The 20,649-nt window shown below is 46.4% G+C and overlaps 2 protein-coding genes across 2 annotated transcripts; both read right to left on the bottom strand.

Annotated features, from left to right (window-relative positions):
- Nucleotides 1–5,451: 5,451 nt before the first annotated feature.
- LOC106987565 (olfactory receptor 10H2-like) lies at nucleotides 5,452–6,411 on the bottom strand. Its single transcript, XM_015085857.3, has one exon. The coding sequence runs from the start codon at nucleotides 6,409–6,411 to the stop codon at nucleotides 5,452–5,454; it is 960 nt and encodes a 319-aa protein (XP_014941343.3).
- A 9,788-nt stretch (nucleotides 6,412–16,199) lies between these two features.
- Nucleotides 16,200–17,216, bottom strand: LOC128314650 (olfactory receptor 10H3-like). Its single transcript, XM_053217768.1, has one exon. It carries the CDS (start codon nucleotides 17,199–17,201, stop codon nucleotides 16,272–16,274), a length of 930 nt encoding a protein of 309 aa, XP_053073743.1. The 5' UTR covers nucleotides 17,202–17,216; the 3' UTR covers nucleotides 16,200–16,271.
- Between the last annotated feature and the right edge of the window lie 3,433 nt (nucleotides 17,217–20,649).

Genomic DNA, 20,649 nt, shown 5'->3' with positions numbered 1-20,649 from the left:
GAAAAGAAGGGAGTTGCTGTGATAGGAGTTGCTCATAATAGGGGTGGTGACACAGTATGGGGAAGTCAGAAAAGGCTTTCCTGAGGAGGTGGCATTTAAAGCCAGACCTATGGATACGTAGGACTAAGGCAAGGTATTTCAGGTAGAAGCAGCAGTCTGTGCAAACTTCCTGAGGTCTGAGCATGCTTGGTTTATTCCCGAACAGCTGGAGAACTAGAGGGGCAGGAGAGCTGGGAAGGGCTGTGGGATAAAGCTGGAGTTGAAGCAGTGACCCAACCACACTACAGTTTGTAATGTATCTCAAGAGTATATAAATAGACTGGTGATTTTTCAGGTTTTCCCTTTAGCAAGATCCCTCTGGCCTCTGGACAGAGATAGTCTGGGAGGTTGGGGGTGGGGGAGGAGGAAAACACCCTTGAGGAGGGAATTGGCAAGGGCAAGGGGGTCAAGTCAACACTGGGGAAGAACAGAACAAGAGGAGTTAAGGCAGCAAACTGCATCTCTCAAGCTGGCCTTTGCCTCCAGAAATTAGCACTGAAACACTTGGTGGCTCTAATTAGTGCAGGGAGAGGGGTCCCCTAAAGTCTGGAGATCTCGCCATCAACAGCCCTTCTCCGTGCTCCAGGCCTTTTAATCACCTCTCTGGGCTCTGGCTATGCCTTGGGGATACCAAAGAATGTGGCACAAAGGGGACTATTAGCAAGGAATGGCAAACAGTGAGGAATGGAGAGGGTGGGGGCAACTTCTAAAAGGGGAAGCTGAATCCTGGCGAGGAGGTGGGACACTTCCCCTGGGCGTGGGGGTGGAGTCCTGGCCAACACTAATGAGCAGAGGGGCGGGGCTCTCTCCCCTGATGTGGAGGGTCTTAACCTAAAACCCTGATGTGTTTACACTGACTTTTGGCACATATTCCTACTTCTATTTTCTATCACCAGATAAGTTAATTATGGCTTCTATTTTTTGGTCTTTTTCAGGGAAAATAAATGCAAGATTATTTGGGGTGGCAAGGAAGGGGAGTCTAGCAAGGCAGGAACTAGGGTCAAGCAAGTGAGGCATTCACCTTGACCACCAAATTTAAGGGGCCACCAAAGAATTCAGTGATCAAGATAAATCATATTTTGGGGCACCTGGGTGGCTCAGTCGGTTGAGTGTCTGACTCTTGGTTTCAGCTCAGGTCATGATCTCACCGTTGGTGGGTTCGAGCCCCACATCAGGCTCTGTGCTGATAGTGTGGAGCCTGTCTAAGATTCTCTCTCCCTCTCTCTCTGCTCACTCTCTCACAATAAACTTAAAAAAGATAAATCGTATTTAATGCAACCTTTTTAAAACCAAAATTAATGCAAAAAATGTATGATGAGTAGCGCATCAACATTTTAAATAAAGATGGGATGTAACGGTGAGCTTTCATAGCTCTGCCTCAAACATCTCGTCCTGATCCAGCCCTTGGGGTCTAGAATCTGTCACCTACAGAAACAACATACATTCACTAACTTCAATTTCCTTGGTTGTTTTAAATTTTCAAAGCAACTAATACTAAATCAAAAGAATTAAAAACGTGGTTTTTTTTTTTTTTTTTTTTTACATTTCGGAGTGCATTGACATTTGTCAGTCCAATTAGAGGAAGTGGATTTTTTCTCTGATGACCACAGGGAACCACACTTACAGTTTTTGGATATAATCCAGAAGCCATGTTTGCCATCAGCTCTTTAAAATTCACAGTCTCTCACCTGTTTCCCAGGTCAACCAGTATACTCCAAGACGTCTCTGGATCTGTAGCCAGCTAAGGAGCAGTGGCTACACCCCAAGACTTATGCTGGCCACTTAAACATACCTCTTACAGGACAACTCTAAGAGGGGTCTATCTTACCATCTGGACTCTTTCTCAGTTTGTAAGGGGGGCAAAGGATGTCACCAAATATTGCTAGCTAACTGCCTTGAATCTTCTCAGTATAACTTAGGAATCTGGCTTCAAAAGGGATCAGCATTTCTTTTTTTTTTTTTAATCTTTTTTTAATGTTTATTTCTGAGACAGAGGAGGGGCCAAGAGAGAGGGAGACACAGAATCCGAAGCAGTCTCCAGGCTCTGAGCTGTCAGCACAGAGCCCGACGCGGGGCTCAAACCCACAAACCGTGAGATCATGACCTGAGCCGAAGTCAGTCGCTCAACTGACTAAGCCACCCAGGCGCCCCTAAAGGGATCAGCATTTCTTTAGAGCAAACAATTTCATGTTTGAATATAACAATATTTTGCATATTAATACATCTACTAATAAAAACATAGAAATGTTCAGCCAGTTTGGTCGAGATTACCATGTGTCTCACCGATCCTCTCATGCTGGGGGTTTCCTCCTAACCCCCGAGAACGTGTATCTCCAGTTCTGGCTTGTTTTATCAGGGCTTGCTACAATTGGTCCTCTCCTTGCAATCGACACCTTCATGTCTCCATCTCTTCTTGGAACACACTGGCTTCCTCTCCTCATAATTCCTGAGAAATGTATGCTTCTGACCCCAAGTTCCAGCATAAAGAATTCTAGTTTTTCCACTTCAGGGCAAGACCTTTAACTAATGGATTTAATCTCTTTATAGCCCTGTTTACTCATCTTTGAAATGGAGCTGATAATATTATCTTCCTTGTGAAGAAAAAGACCCCACGTGTGTTAAATCATTTAAGACCATACCTATTATTGGGGCACTTGGGTGCCTCAGTTGGTTGAGCATCTGACTCTTGATCTCAGGTCAGGTCTTGATCCCACGGTCAACGGATTGAGCCCCGCCTGAGGCTCTGTGCTGAGCATGGAGTCTGCTTAAGATTCTTTCTCTCCTTCTCTCTGCCTGTCTCTTTTCCTGAAATAAATAAAATTAAATTTAAAAAAGGACTATACCTATCTATCATTAGTTACCAGGGAAATACAAATCAAACCCACAATAAGATACTACTAGAATGACTATAATAAAAAAGTTAGATACATTAGCGTTGGCGAGGATGTGGAAAAACTGGAACCCGCAGAGACTGCTGGTGGGGATGTAAAATGGAGCCACCACTTTGGAAAGCAGTCTAGCAATTCCTCAAATGATTAAACATAGAGTTACCACATAACCCCTCATTTCCACTCCTAAGTACACACCTCCCAAATGAAAATGTATGTCCACATAAAAACTTGTACATGAATGTTTAGAGCAGCATTACTCATTATAGCCAAAAGTTAGAAACAACTCAAATATCTATCAACAGATGAATGGATAAATAAAATGTGGCCTATCAAAACAATGGAATATTATTCAGCCATAGAAAGAATGAAATACTGATACATGTGGATAAACTTTGAAAACATTATGCTGAGTAAAAGAAGCCAAACACGAAAGGATAAATATTGTATGACTTATATATATGACTTATATAAAATGTTCAGAACAGGCAAATCTATAAATACAGTGGATTAGGGCTGCTTAGGGCTGAAGGGAAGAGAGGAAAGAGGGATGACACTTAAAAGCTATAAGGTTTTATTTGGAGGTGATGAAAATGTTCTAAATTGACTGATTTGGATTACACATATCTTTAAACAGGTGAATCATATCTCAATAGAACTATTTTTTTTAAACCTTACCTAGCTGATGATAAATGTCCCTCCCTCCCCCCACCATGGGGAAAAATGGAAGCTGTTATCAGCATAACTATTAACAAGGAAGGAAGAAAGAAAGGAAGGAAGGGGGGGCTGGCGCCTGGGTGGCTCAGTTGGTTGGGTGGCTGACTTCTGCTCAGGTCATGATCTCACAGTCCCTGAGATCGAGCCCCACGTTGGGCTCTGTGCTGACAGCTCAGAGCCCAGAGCCCACTTCAGATTCTGTGTCTCCCTCTCTCTCTGCCCCTCTCCTGCTCACACTCTGTCTCTCCCTCTTTCTCTCAAAAATAAAGATTAAAAAAATTCAAAAAAAAAAGAAAGGAAGGAGGGGGAAGGAAAGAAGAAGAAGAAAGAAAGAAAGAAAGAAAGAAAGAAAGAGGGAAAGAAAGAAAGAAAGAAAGAAAGAAAGAAAGAAAGGGAGGGAGGAAGGAGGAAAGAAAGAAAGAAAGTTGATTGCTTTTGTTTCCAACTCGTATATCTGGCTTTATCTTTGAGCTAAAGATTCTGTAGGGCAGTGGTTCCCAAAATTTCATCCTCAGACCTGCAGCCCCAGCACCTGAGAGCTTGTTAGATGTACAGATTCTAGAACCCTACCCTGACCTGTTGAACCAGACACTTTGGAGTGGGGCCCAGCAGCCTGTGACCTAACCAGCCCTCCAGGGGACTGTGATGTGCCCCCACCTTGGAGCTCCATTGCCACAGAGGACTCACTGGGCTGGTGGCATACCGCATCCCTGCACCTGTCTGGTTTCATGAACGTGGGCAAATCTGAGCTTCACTGTGTCCATTTCCTCATTTAAAAAACAGGTGCAACCCAAAGGGGCTGCCTGACTCCACCTGAGCACCTCCCTTGAAGCAAGACTCAGCCTGTGGATGCTTCCCTCAATATATCTGAGTACACAACACGTGAAAGAGAAATGGATTCTTATTGAGGATTTCAAGGGAGTCAGGAAAGGGGGAATTATATCAGGCACTTTATGGCAACCTCATAAACCTTATAAAATGCCCATTTACAGGCCTGCTCATTTCTCAAACTTTTTCACCAGTCACTGGGCCCATCACGTCCTGGAGGTTAAGGGCCAGCAACTGGTTCTTCTTCCTGACCCGACCCTTTCTCTCAGCTCAGCCCCCACTTCCTTATCCCTCTCCCTCTCCACTTCCTTATCCCTTTCCCATGAAGGCTTCAACTCCATGTGTCCACACATAGCTTTTCTCCCAAGGAGAAATTCAGATCCCTCCTCTTTCTTTCTCCTCAACCAGTCATTCAGCTCAGTCAATGAAGGCAACTCCTAAGAGGAGACACCTTTCCTCCAAAAATGTGAAGAATTAAAAATGAACAATCATTTTCTTCATCAAGAATGCTTTCCTTTCTTCAGTGTGGTATTCAGAATGACAGCAATGGTGTGTCTGAGGCAGAGGACACAATGCTTGGTACACAGCAGGTGCCCAATCACAGTTTATTCATTTTGGGTAGAGTCGACATCCCTCATTCACACATTCATGATAAACCATGAACACAGGTTCCCCAACACAGCGACGTGGGCACCCCCTCCCCCAATGCCACCATCAGGCACAGGAACCTGGAAGAAGGTGACATACTAGGTCTATAGTAGGAAGGTCGACACCCCAGTGAATCCAGGAAGAACAAGGTCAACCAGATTGAGAGAAAGGAAAGAACACACACATCTAGAATTCGGAGTACTTGCAAAGTGGGGAGGTGGGGTAATTCCCATATAAGAATCATCACCAGTGAAGTGTAATCATTCCCATTTTACAGATAGAAGCCTGAAGTGCCTCTACCTGACACATCATTGCCACGAAAGGAGCCACTTCAGGAGCTCTGGAGATAGAGTTTTCTGAGGAAGGTCTTGGTCATGGCAGTCTTCAGCTCCTTGTTCCTGAGACTGAAGATGATGGGGCTGAGGAAGGGGGTGAGGACCGTGTAGGTGATGCCCATCAGGATGTCTCCTTCCAGAGACTGGGGACCCTTGGGCTTGAGGTAGACGACAGAGGCAAAGCCGTAGTGCACAATGACCACAGTGAGGTGGGACGCACAGGTGGAGAAGGCCTTGTGCCGGCCCTCAGCTGAGGGGATCCTCAAGATGGCGGCCACGATGAAGGCATAGGAGAGGAGGATGAGGAGACAGCAGCCCAGCAGGGCCATGATGCACACAAGCCCCACACCCAGGGCCACAGTTGGTACATCAGTTCCACAGGCCAGCTTCACCACAGGAGGCATGTGGCAGAAAAAATGGTGGATCTCATTGGGTCCACAGAAGGTGAGGTGGAAAACGGCCGTGGTCACCACCAGCCCCATGACCGAGCCACCTACCCAGGACCAGGCCACCAGGCAGGTGCAGCCGCGGGGGCTCATGAGCACATTGTAGCGCAGGGGGTGGCAGATGGCCACGTAGCGGTCGTAGCCCATGATCATGAGCAGGAAGGAGTGGGTGAAGCCGAACGTGAAGGAGAAAAACATCTGGCTGGCACAGGCCGTCCAGGTGATGGTGCGGCGGGTGGAGAGCAGGTCGGCCAGCAGGCGCGGGGTGATGGCCAAGGTGTAGAGGATCTCGGAGGTGGACAGGGTGCACAGGAAGAGGTACATGGGCATGTGCAGGCTGCGCTCGCTCCAGACTGTGGCCATGATGAGCAGGTTCCCCAGCAGCATGAACAGGTACATGAGCAGGAACAGCAGGAAGAAGGCGGGCAGGAGATGCCTTGGGAAGGTGGAGAAGCCCACGAGGATGAATTCGGACACGGAACTGTGGTTTCGGCCCAGCGTGGCGGCCATCCCTGGGTGGGGAGAGAGCGAGGGTGGCCAGGTGGGCGGGAGCTATGGGTGTGTGCTGAGCCCAGCCTGGGAGGACTTCCCCGAGGAGGTACCCCCTCACCCCGCAGGCCATGGCCGGTCCCTCGGCCACAGGCTGCTCATGAGGACGGTCAGCGCTCCTCTGAGCTGCGCGGGGTTCACGGAAGATTGTGGGCCTCAAGTGCTTAGCGATGATCCTGGTGCGCGGTAAGAACTCAGGACACGATGATAATAATAATACTGTTAATAATAATGGCTACTAGTATTTTAAAATCCCAGTGATAGGAGCTCTGGGTCTCTACTCAGCCACACCTGGATTGAGTCACCACTAGCTTGTCAGTGCCTCCAATCATTGTGCTAATAGGGAATGGAAAAATAAAGAAAAACACAATTCAGTCTTCTTTTTTAAAACAGTGATTATGCTGGGGTCTCCCATGAAATATTTTGAATTGGAACAACCTGCTGCTGGTTGGTGTTCCATCTTTGAAAGGACAGCGCAAACCTCGCCATCATATGTCCTGTAGGTTGTATCTCCTTAGTGCCTGCCAGGCTTGCTAAGTATTATGGGGTGGCTTTTCTCTCTTTTTAGACAAAACTCTACCATGTTTTCTGCCTAAGTTAAATAAAGTTGAGACGTTGCTTTAAAACACTCTTGCAACACCAACACCAACCACAACAACATTGGGTTGGTTCCTTAAACTTTTTGAGCCTCAGTTTCCTCCTCCATAAAGGAAGTTGATCATAATAATGTCTGGCTGACAAGGTTGTTATGAGAAGTAAGATTATGCGCTTAATGTACTTACTGTGGGGTGTGAAATAGAGTAAACACTAGAGACACTGAGAATGAGGAAGTGCGTGAATGACCAGAATCAGAATCCCTTAAAATGTGGCAACTATGGCTGTATCTCTCTCTTTCTAGAGAGAGCATGGAAGATGGGGAGAAGGGCAAGGGAGAGAGAGAGAGAATCTTTTCTTTGGGAACTTATTTATTTATTTTGAGACAGAGAGAGAGAGAGAGAGGGAAGGGCAGAGAGAGAGGGAGAGAGAGAATCCCAAGCAGGCTCCACACTGTCAATGCAGAGCTTGATGCAGGGCTCGATCTCATGAACCATGAGACCATGACCTGAGCCAAAACCAAGAGTCAGATGCTCAACTGGCTAAGCCACCCAGGTGCCCCTGTATCTCTTTTTTGATTATGCATTTAATGCATTTACCACTTTTGTAATTCCTGGTGTTTCTGTCACATTATTTAATACACACACACACACACACACACACACAGCTCAAGTATATATACACACATAAGTGTATATATATGTGCAAAAGCTAATATATACTTATATACATATATTTAACTTGTATAAATATACACAAACATGCATACACTCCTATTCAATACACCAAACAACAAAATAAAACAAAACAAAACAAAACAAAAACCCCAACACTAGGAGCATGGACCTATCACCAAAAAAGACCATGTGTGAGGCCATAAAGGAAGTGCAGGTGCATTCCATTCCCAAGTACCAATACCCAAAGCCCCAGATATCTGACCATTTGGCAATACAACTGGACTTTAATAAGAAAAGGACCCCTCAAAATTCCCATGTATTTAGAATGTAAATATTGGGTGAACCATTTAACAATGCCAAAGTAACATATTCGTCGTTAATCATCTGGCTAAAAGGGAAATTAAGAGATACTTAGAAGTGAATGATAATGCAAACTTGAAATAACAGCTACATGAAATGGATTGTGTCCTGGAATAGAAAAAGGATATTAGTGGAGAGTCGAAAGAATTCTAGTAAGAGCTGTTGTTTGCTATACAGTGTTATATACTAGCGTTCGTGCCCTGGGTCTCATCATTGTCCTGGTTCTGGAAGATCCTGGCATTCAAAGGGGTTGGTGGGGGGAGGATGAGAGGTTTCTGTATGCTTTTTGCAGCTTTCTCATAAGTCTAAAATTAGTTAATAATAAAACATTACAAAAGAAGGTATCATTCAAAGTTGCGCAAAACCCGACAACAGTCTAGGAATTACTTTAAACAAGTACACACAGGAGCTTCATGGAGAACTATGAGACCTCTAACAGACAGGAAACATGACAGATGACCTAACAAAATGGATGAAAGCAAAAGACAATATCAGAAAGATGTTCATTCTTCCCCAAATTTAACCTATACATTCAATGTAATGCCCTCAAAAACATCCAGTTGGACTCTTGAGAAAGAGCATAAACGTATTGCAAAATGTTTATCAAAAATAAGGACCCATGAATAACTGAGTCCATCTGGAAATGAAGAATGACAGGAGGTGGGGGGAGACTGCACTCTGTAGACACGCGACAGCATCTTGGAAACAAAGCAGTGTGGGATCAGTGCAAAGACAGACAGTGACCAGTGGTTCTGGAATCAGAGCCGGGAGACAGAGCCATTCATGTATGGTTAAGGTCACACCACAAATCATTTGGAAAAAAAGTGAATTATTTAGGGGATGCTGTTGAGGAAAGTACCTCTCTCTACAAACAAAAACCACAACTAGACTCCCAATACCCCACCAAAAAGAGAATCAAGATAGATTGAAAACGTAATTGTGAAAGATAAAAACATAGCTAATGACAGCAAGTGTAATAGGATCTTTGTGCTCCAAGAACAGGAAACACGTTTCTTAAAAAGAAAAAAGAGCGCAAACCTTCAGTAAAAAAGATCAGTTCTATTACATGGAAATTCTGAATCCTTTTAACAAAGAGCATCATGGATAAAGGTTACAGATGACAGAGAACAGAGAGCTACTTGCTGTATAAGTTCCTGAGCTCTGCCGTTCAACCTACAAGCTAGAGTTAACAAGACGATAGTGCACAATTAAACACTTGTTAAGAACATAGACGCCAATATTGTATTCTCATCATCAAACTCGCTAAGAGACGAGATCTTATTTATCCCCAACACTAAAACAGACATGATGATCACGTGACCTGATAGACATGCTAGCTATTAGCGCAATGGCAATCGCATTATAATGAATAAACATACCAACTCAACACACGGTACACCTTAAATTCACACAAGTTTATTTGTCAACTAGATTTCAATAAAAAAGAACTTGTTAAGAAGGTAGATGTCCTTTAAAGTTACTAACACACACACACACACACACAGAAGGGGGGACATAAGGAATCTTTGGAGGTGGTAGATAACATTTATTACCTTGATTGTGCGGATGGTATCACAATTGAGGCGTATGTCCAAAGTCATCAAAATGTACCCATTAAATATACGCAGCTCTTTGTATATTATGTATACCTCAATCAAGCTGAAAAAAACCCATTGACAAGAGAGTAATATCTAGAATCTACAGTGAGAAAAAAGAGAAATGAGGAAACCAATGAGAAAAAGGACAGGCATCATGATAGAAAGTGGGCAAGAGGGGGGCACAGGTGATCTGCGGTTGAGGAAACGCACTAGGCCAGCAGCAAACAAGGACATGAGCGGCTCATTAGCAAGGAGAGGAATTCGGTTTACCACAGCAACACTCAGGACGCCTGGGTGGCTCAGTAGGGTAAGCATCCTGGTCTTGGTTTCAGCTCAGGTCGTGATCTCATGGTCCGTGAGTTCGAGCCCCGCATTGGGCTCTGCTCTGATGGGGTGGAGCCTGTTTGGGATTCTCTGCCCCTCCCCTGCTCATGCTCGCTCTGTCTGTCTGTCTGTCTGTCTCTCTCTCAATAAATGAATAAACATTAAAAAAAATAATAAAACAGCAGCAATCTGTGAACACAGTGGGTACAGGCTCCCCATCCGCTTGCTAGAGCGGCAAGACTTAGAAATCTGGATCCGCCCTGTGTTGGCCCAGATGTGAGATGAGTAGACTGAAGACGTCCTCACTTGGTGGTTCACGGCCAGATTAAGGGGACACTTGCCCAAGGTCCCGCAAACACTTCTAGATCTCCATCTGAAACTCAGCTCAGCGAGGGGACGTGGTCAAGCCATTCATGGCAGCCTTGCCTGTGATGGCAGACAGTCCGGGGCAGTCAGAGACACCCCCACCCTCACCTGGGGGCAGGGCCAAGTAACATGGGGTGGGCGTGAGCCACGAAGCTCTACACGGCATATAGAAAAAACAAACCTGACAGCCACAGAGCACAGGGGATGGCTCTGAAGCCGCAGCTCTGGTGAAAAATTGGAAAAGAGGTACACACAGGTATGCGTATTTGTATCTGCATCACTGACACATGCATCTCGATGATACATACTAATATATCCATGATACACAATCTGTCATTTACATATATCACTGAGATTTGATGACAAGGCTTCAAATACTTACCTTGGGGCAGGGCTCACCCCCATATCACAGCACTGCTTCTGCCCCCTCACCCAGCCCCCAGAAGGTTGTCCCCAAGTGTTATCTCAGAGCCAAGTCAGCCAATGCTTGGAGGACCCAGGACCCCACCTGGAAAGTGGATGATTAGGCTGGGTGTCAGGATGGGGTCTCTCTCTCATGCAGGAAAGAAGCATTTGGGGGCAGCAGGGGCCTGGGGCGGCCCAGCAATCCCGGGGCACCAGGCTCAGCTCCTCCTGGACCTCATCCCTCAGCCACCATCTCTGGCCCCCACTGCCGGCCTCTGTGTGCCGTGGTCTAGCCCTGGCTCTGGCCTCACGCCCCGTCTGCTGGTGCACTGTGCCCGCTGACCTCCCCTCTCGACTCCACCCTCCTCTGGCTGCCAGACTCCAGCTCCTGACACAGACACACCTTGTGGAGTCATGCCAACCCGGGGTCCAGGGCAATCTCTGCTCTGCAGGCGAGTGCCCCCTACTCACCTCCTATCCCCACCCCCTTGGGGAACCCACCCCTTCCTCCCTCCTGGCTACGAGCAGGCTCCCAGGCATGTGCTCTGAAATCCACAAATAGTACCATAAAAGGGGTCTCTCTTGGCTCCGGGTCTCTCTCTGGCACTCATTCGGGCACTCACCCTTCCCAGAACAGCCCCGCTGCATATGCTGCAAGGGAGCTCCCCAAGTCAGCTGTATAGGTCTGGACTTAACGGGGGAGAGAGGCCCACCTTCTAGCTCTCGCTCTCAGCCAGAACCCCCAGCCAGGGCACACGCAGGCTGGCTCCCAGATCCTGCTCCTGTACACTTTCACCTCCAGGGGACACTATGGAACCCACTCTGCTCTCTCTGCTTCTACACCACTGTCAGAGACTCAAGACTGTGCTCACAGGAGCACAAGCAGACAGAGCCAACACCAATGCACATGTACACATGGCTTCTGAAATACACACGGGCAGTGGAACCCAGCAAACACACAGCCAGGAGCAGAGACGCTTGCTGGCTCTGCAACCCATCTACTGAGCACTAACCAGTGCCTGGAGCTTGTCTGGGACTGGGATAAGCCAGGGACACACAGACACCGTGGTGGGTTGTATAGCATCCCCCTCAAATTCACATACACTGGAACCTCAGAATCTGACCTTATTTGGAAATACGGTCTTGGCAGATATAATCAAGGTAAGGCTCAAGGTGAGACCGTACTGGGTAAAGGTGAGACCTAAATCTAATGGCTGGTGTCCTCACAGGAATAGGAGGGGACACACAGAGGGAGGCAGGCTGTGTGCAGACAGAGGCAGGTATTGGGGTGATGCAGCTGCAGGCAAGGAACGGCTGGGGTCACCAGAAGCTGGAAGAGGCCAGGAAAGATTCTGCCCTGGAGTCTCTGGAGGGAGCATGGCCCTGCAGAAACCTTGGTTTTGGATTGTAGCCTCCAGAACTGTGAGGATAAATTTCTGCTGTTTAAAGCCACCTGGTTGTGGTCCTCTGTGACAGCAGCCCCAGGAAACGGATCCAGGCAAATGCAGCTGCATGTACACAAACACTGCACGCAGAAGCAGGCACTGTGCTGCAGAAATGAGCACCCGTGCACGGTGACAAGCCCAGGGTCACCCTTCTGGCTCAACCTGGTGCAGAGACTACTTCCTGCCTGGGAATGGACCCTGACAATCCCTGACTGCTGTGGGTCCAGGCTTTGGGGGAAGGAGGCAGCATGGGCCAGGTTGGGACCAGGTTGCTGGGGCCGTAACCCCTGCCCCCATCCGACTCCCCACCCCTTCCTCCAGCCAGAGCCTCCCTCTGCTCTGGCTTTCCGTGGTCGCCACAATTTCCCCCTTCAGCTCCCACCTTGCTTGCTACCTGTTCCTGGGAAACCGAGTTCCTCTCGCCTGGCGTGAAGACTGTCTGTCTGGGATGCTCTGTTTGCAGCCCAGCCTGGGGCCACCCCTCCTGCTGCTTGGTGAGCAGGGCAGGAGCTCTATCTCCGCAGGTGCCTCCCCTGAGGCGGGTTTCCTGGGAGCCTCTCCCCTGAGACTGGGATGCGGGTTAGAACTCCTCCATGTCCAAGGAGGCTGCTGGGGCCCTGGGAATGCCCCTTCCTCTGTGGATATTTCTCTCTCTCCTTCCTCCCTCCCTCCCTCCCACTCCCTCTCTTCTTCCCCACTAGTCATTCCACCCTTCTGTCATCCTCTCTCCTTCCTTCATCCATCCATCACATCCTCACTGAGCTCTAGCTAAGGGACCCGCTCTGAATCTTGGGATCCGAAACAACACTGATGTAACCTGGCACTAAAAAAACCCTCAGTGTGGGGACAGGAAGAGCTGGATGCAGACATATCACATTTTATAAAATGGAACAACACAATTATGACATACTATAATATATAATATACTGTGGTTGCACCAGAACAATATTTATTCAGTAAGTTGAGTGTTGTAGTCAACTAACAAATATTTAGTAAACTTCTACTATGTGCCAAGTGGGTTTTTCTTTTGATATTGATTTCAAAGCTTTTTGTTCGGTTTTAAAAGTAGTGCCCAAAAGGAAAGGCATTATAATTTGTGAACTAAATTATACATCTTGCATTTCATTAGCTTAGTAGTTGGAACCACTTAGTCTTTAGCCACAAGACTACTTGTTAGAGTACCAAGGGAAAAATGTTATTTGTGCTTGGAGATTGATTGGTCACGGAAAAGAAAATAGCAAAAAGCAGTAAAAAGATGAATTTAAACATACTATAACATTATTACATATGTTATATGTTATATACACTTACGTATATATGGTGTATATGTTCACATGCGTATATACACATCCATTCTAATGATTCTGTTTTTCTGGGGAACCCTGACTAACACAAAAGCCTTAAAAGAAAAAGAGGCCTTGTAAAAATGTCCCTTTTCCATCTAAAGAGATGAGACCCAGACCTCAGGATCCCTGGTGGTTTGTCCTGTGGGTAAGCATTTCCCCCAGTTCAGCCCCTGCAACTCAGCATCTCTCTGAGGATGTGCGTGATGCTGTGTCTTTATTCTAACGCAGGGGCCCCATCACACAGGAGGGTGAGCATCCCTCCTGAGTCACACGGTCCACGTCGAGCACAGAGACCGTTCCTGCTGTCCTCCAACTCCTGCTCCAATAGTGTTGGTTGAGGGCACACCGCACCCCAGCCCCTGTGCTGGGGCCCCTGCAGCTACACGGTCAGGTGAGTCCTCAAAACACACCCCAAAGAGCAAACCCTGCAGCTGGGCTACCGGGACTCCTTCACCTTTGTTGACCAAATTCCAAGGATACTCAGCACTTCTCGAGAGCCATCGCAACGCCCCAGGTCTTCTCCACAAAGAAGAATGGCCTAAGAATCTGGCTTGAAACTAATTGTGAAGTGAAACCCAATAACATTTAACGTCAGGATGCCATTTCACGAGTCAGTTCCTGGGGCTGCTGTATCAAAGCATATAAATCTCGTGCCCTGACTCCACACACATCTATCCTCTTCTATGCTGGAGGCCAGAAGCTGAATCAGGGTCACCAGGTGTGAGTCCAGGTGTGAGCAAGGCTGCATCCTTCGGGGGATCCGGGGAGGGATGTGTCTCCTGCTTTCCCAGCTTCGAGGGCACCACGCATCCCCTGGCTCGTGGTTCCTGCCTCAGCTATTCCAATTCCTCCTTCCGGTGTCACATCCCCTACTGCTCCCTGTCTCTGGTCCCTCCTGCCCCCTTGTATAAGGACACTTGCAATTATAGCAGCCCATCTGGGTGATGAGGGTAATCCCCTGTCTCAGATCTTAACTGCATCTCATCTGCACACTCCCTCTTGCTGGGTAAGGGAACGCAGCCACAGGCTCTGGAGAAGCACATCCTGTGTGTGTGTGTGGTGGGGGGGGGGGGTTGTGGGGGCATCTTTCAGTAACACCGATAATGAGCAAATGATGAATGGAACCCCAAAACTGCCATAGCCGGTTTTGCCAAGCTCTCGTTGTCAGTGTTCATGAGACAAGTGTCTCATGAACTCCTCTGGAGTCCGTGTTTCCTTCTGGCTGTGTGAAAGGGGTGTGTGCCTAGGGCTGCACCTGCCCTCCTTCCCTGAGAGGGTTCTCTTCCTTCTAATGACAGCCTTCTCCTCCTAGTCATGACCTCACTTCTCTCTGTAGACACCTGAGAGAGGGGGGCTCCTGTTCACCAATTGCACACACATGCACATTGTATTTGATTCCTGCTCCCTGCCTTCATGGCACTGTGGCCTGGGACAAATTATCTATCACATTTACATTTTCTGCATTCAAAAATGTTATTAGTGATATATGTGGGTCATATCTAAATGTGGAGAAAGGATAATTTATTTTGAGACTTAGAAGAGTGAATGCATAGGAAACACTTCCCACAGCATTTAGCAAGTGGCAGGTACTCATATGTGGCAGCCATCCTTAGATTAGTATTGTAAAACATCTTCTGACTGCAGCTCAAATATCTGACCACAGTTTAAGTAAGAATTTACACTAATGGGAGGCCCCCTCCTGGAGCTTCAGACATGGTTTCCCAACTCCAGCATGGGAGTCAGACGCACCTAAAGTTGCATGTGACCCCTTCACTCACGTGTTGTGTGACCCCCACTAACATTTGTCTCAGCATAAAGGAGGTACCCACACCCTTGACCTTTCTTTGTGCCATCTTGAGAGAGCACTGTGTCTTCCAACAGAGCCCGTAGATAGATTTGAGTAAACACAAGAATGAGAAACTGATGTTTTACCAGAAGTATTGTGGGGCAAAAGGGAAAAAGATTTCCATAACATGTCAGAGAGCAACACCCTTTAAACATTTTGTATGTCCTTACCCAAACACTGAATCTTCTCCCCTTTCTCTCTCTGTCTCTGTTTCTGTCTCCATTTCTCTATCTCTACCTTTTCTTCTACTAAACATTCCGACATCCTTCACTCAACCCAGCTCAAAATGGAAACCTCCTTAGGGTCTATCCCCTCTAAACACAGCGAGGAACCGTAAACATTCAACCGTCTCCATGGAGACAAATATTTAATGTTCTTTTGGGCATTTGTTATAATTAGAAGGTAATACTTGTACAACAGTGGACACAGTGCCTGATAAGAAAATCCCTGATACTGGAGGCATTTATTATTATGCCTATTTTGATTTATCCTTAAAGTGGTGGAGGAGAAATTCTTCTTTTGCTTCTCCATTCAAGAAGAACAATGGGCATCAGTGTTGACACACATCCATGTCATGTCTCTCACTAGCCAATAGGTAGGTAACACATTCTTAGAAGAGTTAATGGATGTGACTCATCACGTGGGGTCTTAAACATGAGATCATGCTTACTAGAGCCTATACAAGAGATGGGCAATCAAATTGAGGAAAAGCAAAGGTGTAGGATGCCTCCACACATATGGATGCACCCACCAATACCTATTCAATATTTTCATATATTGAATCACTAAAAAGTCCTATGGAGACATTATTATCCCCAGCCCTTCTGTCATATTTCCTCACCAACATATTTCCTCCAGTGTCAGGAGCTTAAGGGACTAAATTTTTTCTGGAAGCTTTTCTTTATGGCATTCTTGAGCTCCTTATTCCTGAGGCTGAAAATGATCGGGCTGAGAAAGGGGGTGAAGACTGTATAGGTGGTGGCCATCAGGGTGTTACTGTCCATAGAATGGGGGCCCTTGGGCTTGAGGTAGATAATGGAGGCAAAGCCGTAGTGCACAATGACCACCGTGAGGTGGGACACACACGTGGAGAAGGTCTTGTGCCTGCCCTCAGCAGAGGGGATCTGCAATATGGCGGCCACGATGAAGACATAGGAGAGGACAATGAGGAATAAACAGCCCATCAGAGCTGAGACACACACCAGGATCACACCCAAGGTGACGGAGGATGTCTCCTTCCCACAGGCCAACTTTAGAAGGGAAAGCACGTGGCAGGCAAAATGGTGGATCACATTAGACCCACAGAAGGTGAGGTGAAAAACTATCAGCGTCAACATTATCCCCATGACTGAGCCACCAACCCAGAACCAAGACACAAGGCGGGCACAGCCACGGTTGCTCATGAGCACATTGTAGCGCAGGGGGTGGCAGATGGCCACGTAGCGGTCGTAGCCCATGATCATGAGCAGGAAGGAGTGTGTGAAGCCAAACGTGAAGGAGAAAAACATCTGGCTGGCACAGGCCGTCCAGGTGATGGTGCGGCGGGTGGAGAGCATGTCAACCAGCATGCGAGGGGTGATGGCAACGGTGAACAGAATCTCGGAGGTGGACAGGGCGCACAGGAAGAGGTACATGGGCGTGTGCAGGCTGCGCTCGCTCCAGACTGTGGTCATGATGAGCAGGTTCCCCAACAGCGTGAACAGGTACATGAGCAGGTACAGCAGGAAGAAGGCGGGCAGGAGATGCTGTGGGAAGGTGGAGAATCCCACGAGGATGAACTCAGTCACCATGCTATAGTTCTGACCAGGCACGGGTGCTGCATCTGGTGAGATCAGAAAGGGAATGAGGGTGCGTAATTTATCCCATGAATAACAAAGATGATTCAGTGTCAGAAAACCTATCATGTGATCAGTCACAGGAATAAACTAAAATAAATATCATATAATTATATCAATTCAGGCAGCAATCCTGGATTGCTAAAGTTCAATTACTGTTTATGATTTTAAAAATTAATACATAATTATCATAAAATATTGTATTATTTTAGATATACAGTATAATGATTGATATATGTACACATCTTAAAGATTTTTTAGAAGTTTCTTCTAAATATGAAATCAACTGGACTTTTCTTAGATAACTAAGAATATACACTAGAAAACTAGCAAGAAGTGGGAGACAATAGATGCACTATTTTAAATTTTTTTTTCAACGTTTTTATTTATTTTTGGGACAGAGAGAGACAGAGCATGAATGGGGGAGGGGCAGAGAGAGAGGGAGACACAGAATCGGAAACAGACTCCAGGCTCCGAGCCATCAGCCCAGAGCCTGACGCGGGGCTGGAACTCACGGACCGCGAGATCGTGACCTGGCTGAAGTCGGACGCTTAACCGACTGCGCCACCCAGGCGCCCCTAGATGCACTATTTTAGCATCAGAAACAAGCCAAGGTTACTCACTGTCTCTGCTGTTCATTAGCAGGGAAATGAAAGCCGGGAGCGGTGCTTGAGGAATGATAAAGAAAGAAGGAATATCAGGATTGGATGGAAAGAGACGAGATCATCTACCTAGAAAGGTGCAAGAAAGAAGGCAGAAAATCTTTGAGCAAAGACAGAACACATGCTGTGGAAGACAGATCAACTTCCCAAACTCATAGTGTTTCCCATAGAATTTCACCCATAATAATCACACACCAGATAGAATTTAAGGAAAAAGTAAGACAACATTGTCAATAGTGACACAAACTATAAGGAGACAGCTCTCAAACAGTTTGGTCTCAAGATTTCTTTATGAACAAAACAAAACAAAACAAAACCCGTGAGTCCCCTAGAGGGCTTTTGTTTGAGTGAGTTAGAAGTCTCCATTCTTACCATATTAGTAATTAAAACTGAGATTCTTTGAACATATTTAGTTCTAACACATTTGTAAAGTTTACTTATTATTTTGAGAGAGACAGAGACAGCATGAGTTGGGGAGGGGCAGAGAGAGAGGGAGAGAAAGAGAATCCCAAGTAGGCTCTGTACACTGTCAGTGCAAGGCCCACGAGGGGTTAGAACTCATGAAGCGGGAGATCATGACCTGAGCCGAAACCAGGAGTTGGATGCTTAACTGACTGAGCCACCCAGGAGCTCAAAGTTCTTGACACATTTAAAGAATAATAATCAGCCTTTGGTTCAAACTAAGGAAAGTAACCATATTTAAAAAACCCATTTAATGACGGAGCACCTGGGTGGCTCAAAGTGTCTGGCTTCAGCTCAGGTCATTATCTCACGGTTCGTGAGTTTGAGTCCTGCATTGGGCTCTGTGCTGGCAGCTCAGAGCCTGGAGCCTGCTTCAGATTCTGTGTCTCCTCCTCTCTCTTTGCCCCTCCCCTGCTTGTGCTCTGGCTCTCTCTCTCTCTCTCTCTCTCAAAAATGAATAAAGATAAAAAAAACCCTTATTTAATGAAAAGTGTGGCTTTGTTTTAAATTTTAGCAAATTTGTCCAGTGCTGGCTAGATGGCATAGAAGATGATGCGGTATCCTCATCATTCAGCCTGTGGCAATATGTTCTTAATTTGAAGCATATGATGAAAATATATCCCCACCTTCACTGGAAGAGTGAGGACTTGGTAGTCCCCCGGAATGGGTCTCTGGGACCCCAGGGCCCTCATATCATACTTTGAAAACCTCTGTTATGAAATATCTAGGAATTAATCACACAATGCAGTACTTCCAAGGACAGAAACTGTAACTACTGAGATATCTATATATGGCTATATAAGATTATACATATATATAATATATACAACGGAATATTACTCAACCATAAAAAAAGGCTGAAATCTTTCCATCTCCAACATGGATGGACCTAGAGGGTATTATACTAAGTGAATAAGCCAGTCAGAGAAAAACAAATAGCATATGATTTCACTCATACGTGGAATTTAAGAAACAAAACAAATTGAGAAGTGGAAGAGGGAGAGAGACAGAGAGAGAGAGGCAGACCAAGGAAGAGACTCTTAACTCTAGACAGCCAACTGATGGTGACCAGAGGACATGGAGTGGGGGGCTGGGTGAATTAGGTGATGGGGATGAAGGAGTGCACTTGCTGTGATGAGCACTGGGTGATGTACAGAAGTGCTGAATCACTGTATTGTACACCTGAAACTAATATTACATGTATGTTAACTTAACGGGAATTTAAATAAAAACTTCAAAAAAAGATGAAATGTATGTATGCATTCTATATAAATTAATTAATTAATATATATATATATATACATACATACACACACACACAAAGGAGTATTTGAATTTCATCAGCATATCTTCTATGAGTGCTGACGCCATTCTCATTAAATATATTTTAACTATTGGAAAAAGAAATAGGCATGAAAACTTCCACAAAGGTTTTGTTCAACAAAGGATATCCAGGATACATGAACAGGCAGATGGAAATTTGGGAAAGGAGCCGGTGCCTTGACAAAAATTGACCAGGGAATACTGTCCAGAGTAAATAAGAAACGACTCACATTAAGAAGTAGAGACTCCATGCAGAAACGAGTCCAGGACATGAGCAGAGAACCCACAGAAGGGGTTACACAGGCAAGTGAACAGATGGTTTCAAGACAAGGAAAGGGAAGGGGAAACGACCCTGAGATGTCCCTGTACACCTATTCATTTCCCCAGATTAGGAAGCGCCCAGTGCCCACAGCTACACGGGGAGGGAGCAGTCCGGCGGCCTGCGGGTGAGAACCGAGAATGGAAAAGGGCAACCTTCACGTGCACCTGAACCTCTATCTCCATGGCGCACACCTACCTGGGCGGAGCCTGTGGGACGAAGCCCCGCTTGTAGTGCGGGAATGGACAAGCCTGCTTGGGAACCGTAACTGGGAAGGGGGCAGGTCCCACGGGCCGGATGCAAACCCTGGAGCCCCAGCCAGGAGTTCCATGCACACACAGCAGCATAAATGAAGCCGTAAAATGACACCGAGTGAATGAGGCAAAAGGCAGCTCAACTCTCCAGCATAATTGCATTTGGGCGCATTAAAAACAGAGCACCTGACACTGTTCTGTGGGATGCTGGAACGCTGTCTACATGCCACTATCCGCTGCTCCAAACCCACAGGCTGCAACACAGACAGTGAGCCCTAGTGTAAATGTGGGCGGAGTTACTATAACGTGTCCTGATTGGTTCACCAGTGGAACAAACGCCCCACACTACTACCAGATTGTACAACGTTTAGCAGCATCCCTGG

This window comes from Acinonyx jubatus, chromosome A2 (assembly GCF_027475565.1).
Source record: "Acinonyx jubatus isolate Ajub_Pintada_27869175 chromosome A2, VMU_Ajub_asm_v1.0, whole genome shotgun sequence".
Taxonomy (NCBI): domain Eukaryota; kingdom Metazoa; phylum Chordata; class Mammalia; order Carnivora; family Felidae; genus Acinonyx; species Acinonyx jubatus.
The sequence above is the reverse complement of the archived record's forward strand: the minus strand, read 5'-3'. Positions and strand labels throughout refer to the sequence as shown.

Bases quoted from the DNA above. Each gene is read 5' to 3' on its own strand.
- LOC106987565 (XM_015085857.3), bottom strand. From the start codon at position 6,411: ATGGCCGCCACGCTGGGCCGAAACCACAGTTCCGTGTCCGAATTCATC.
- LOC128314650 (XM_053217768.1), bottom strand. From the start codon at position 17,201: ATGGTGACTGAGTTCATCCTCGTGGGATTCTCCACCTTCCCACAGCAT.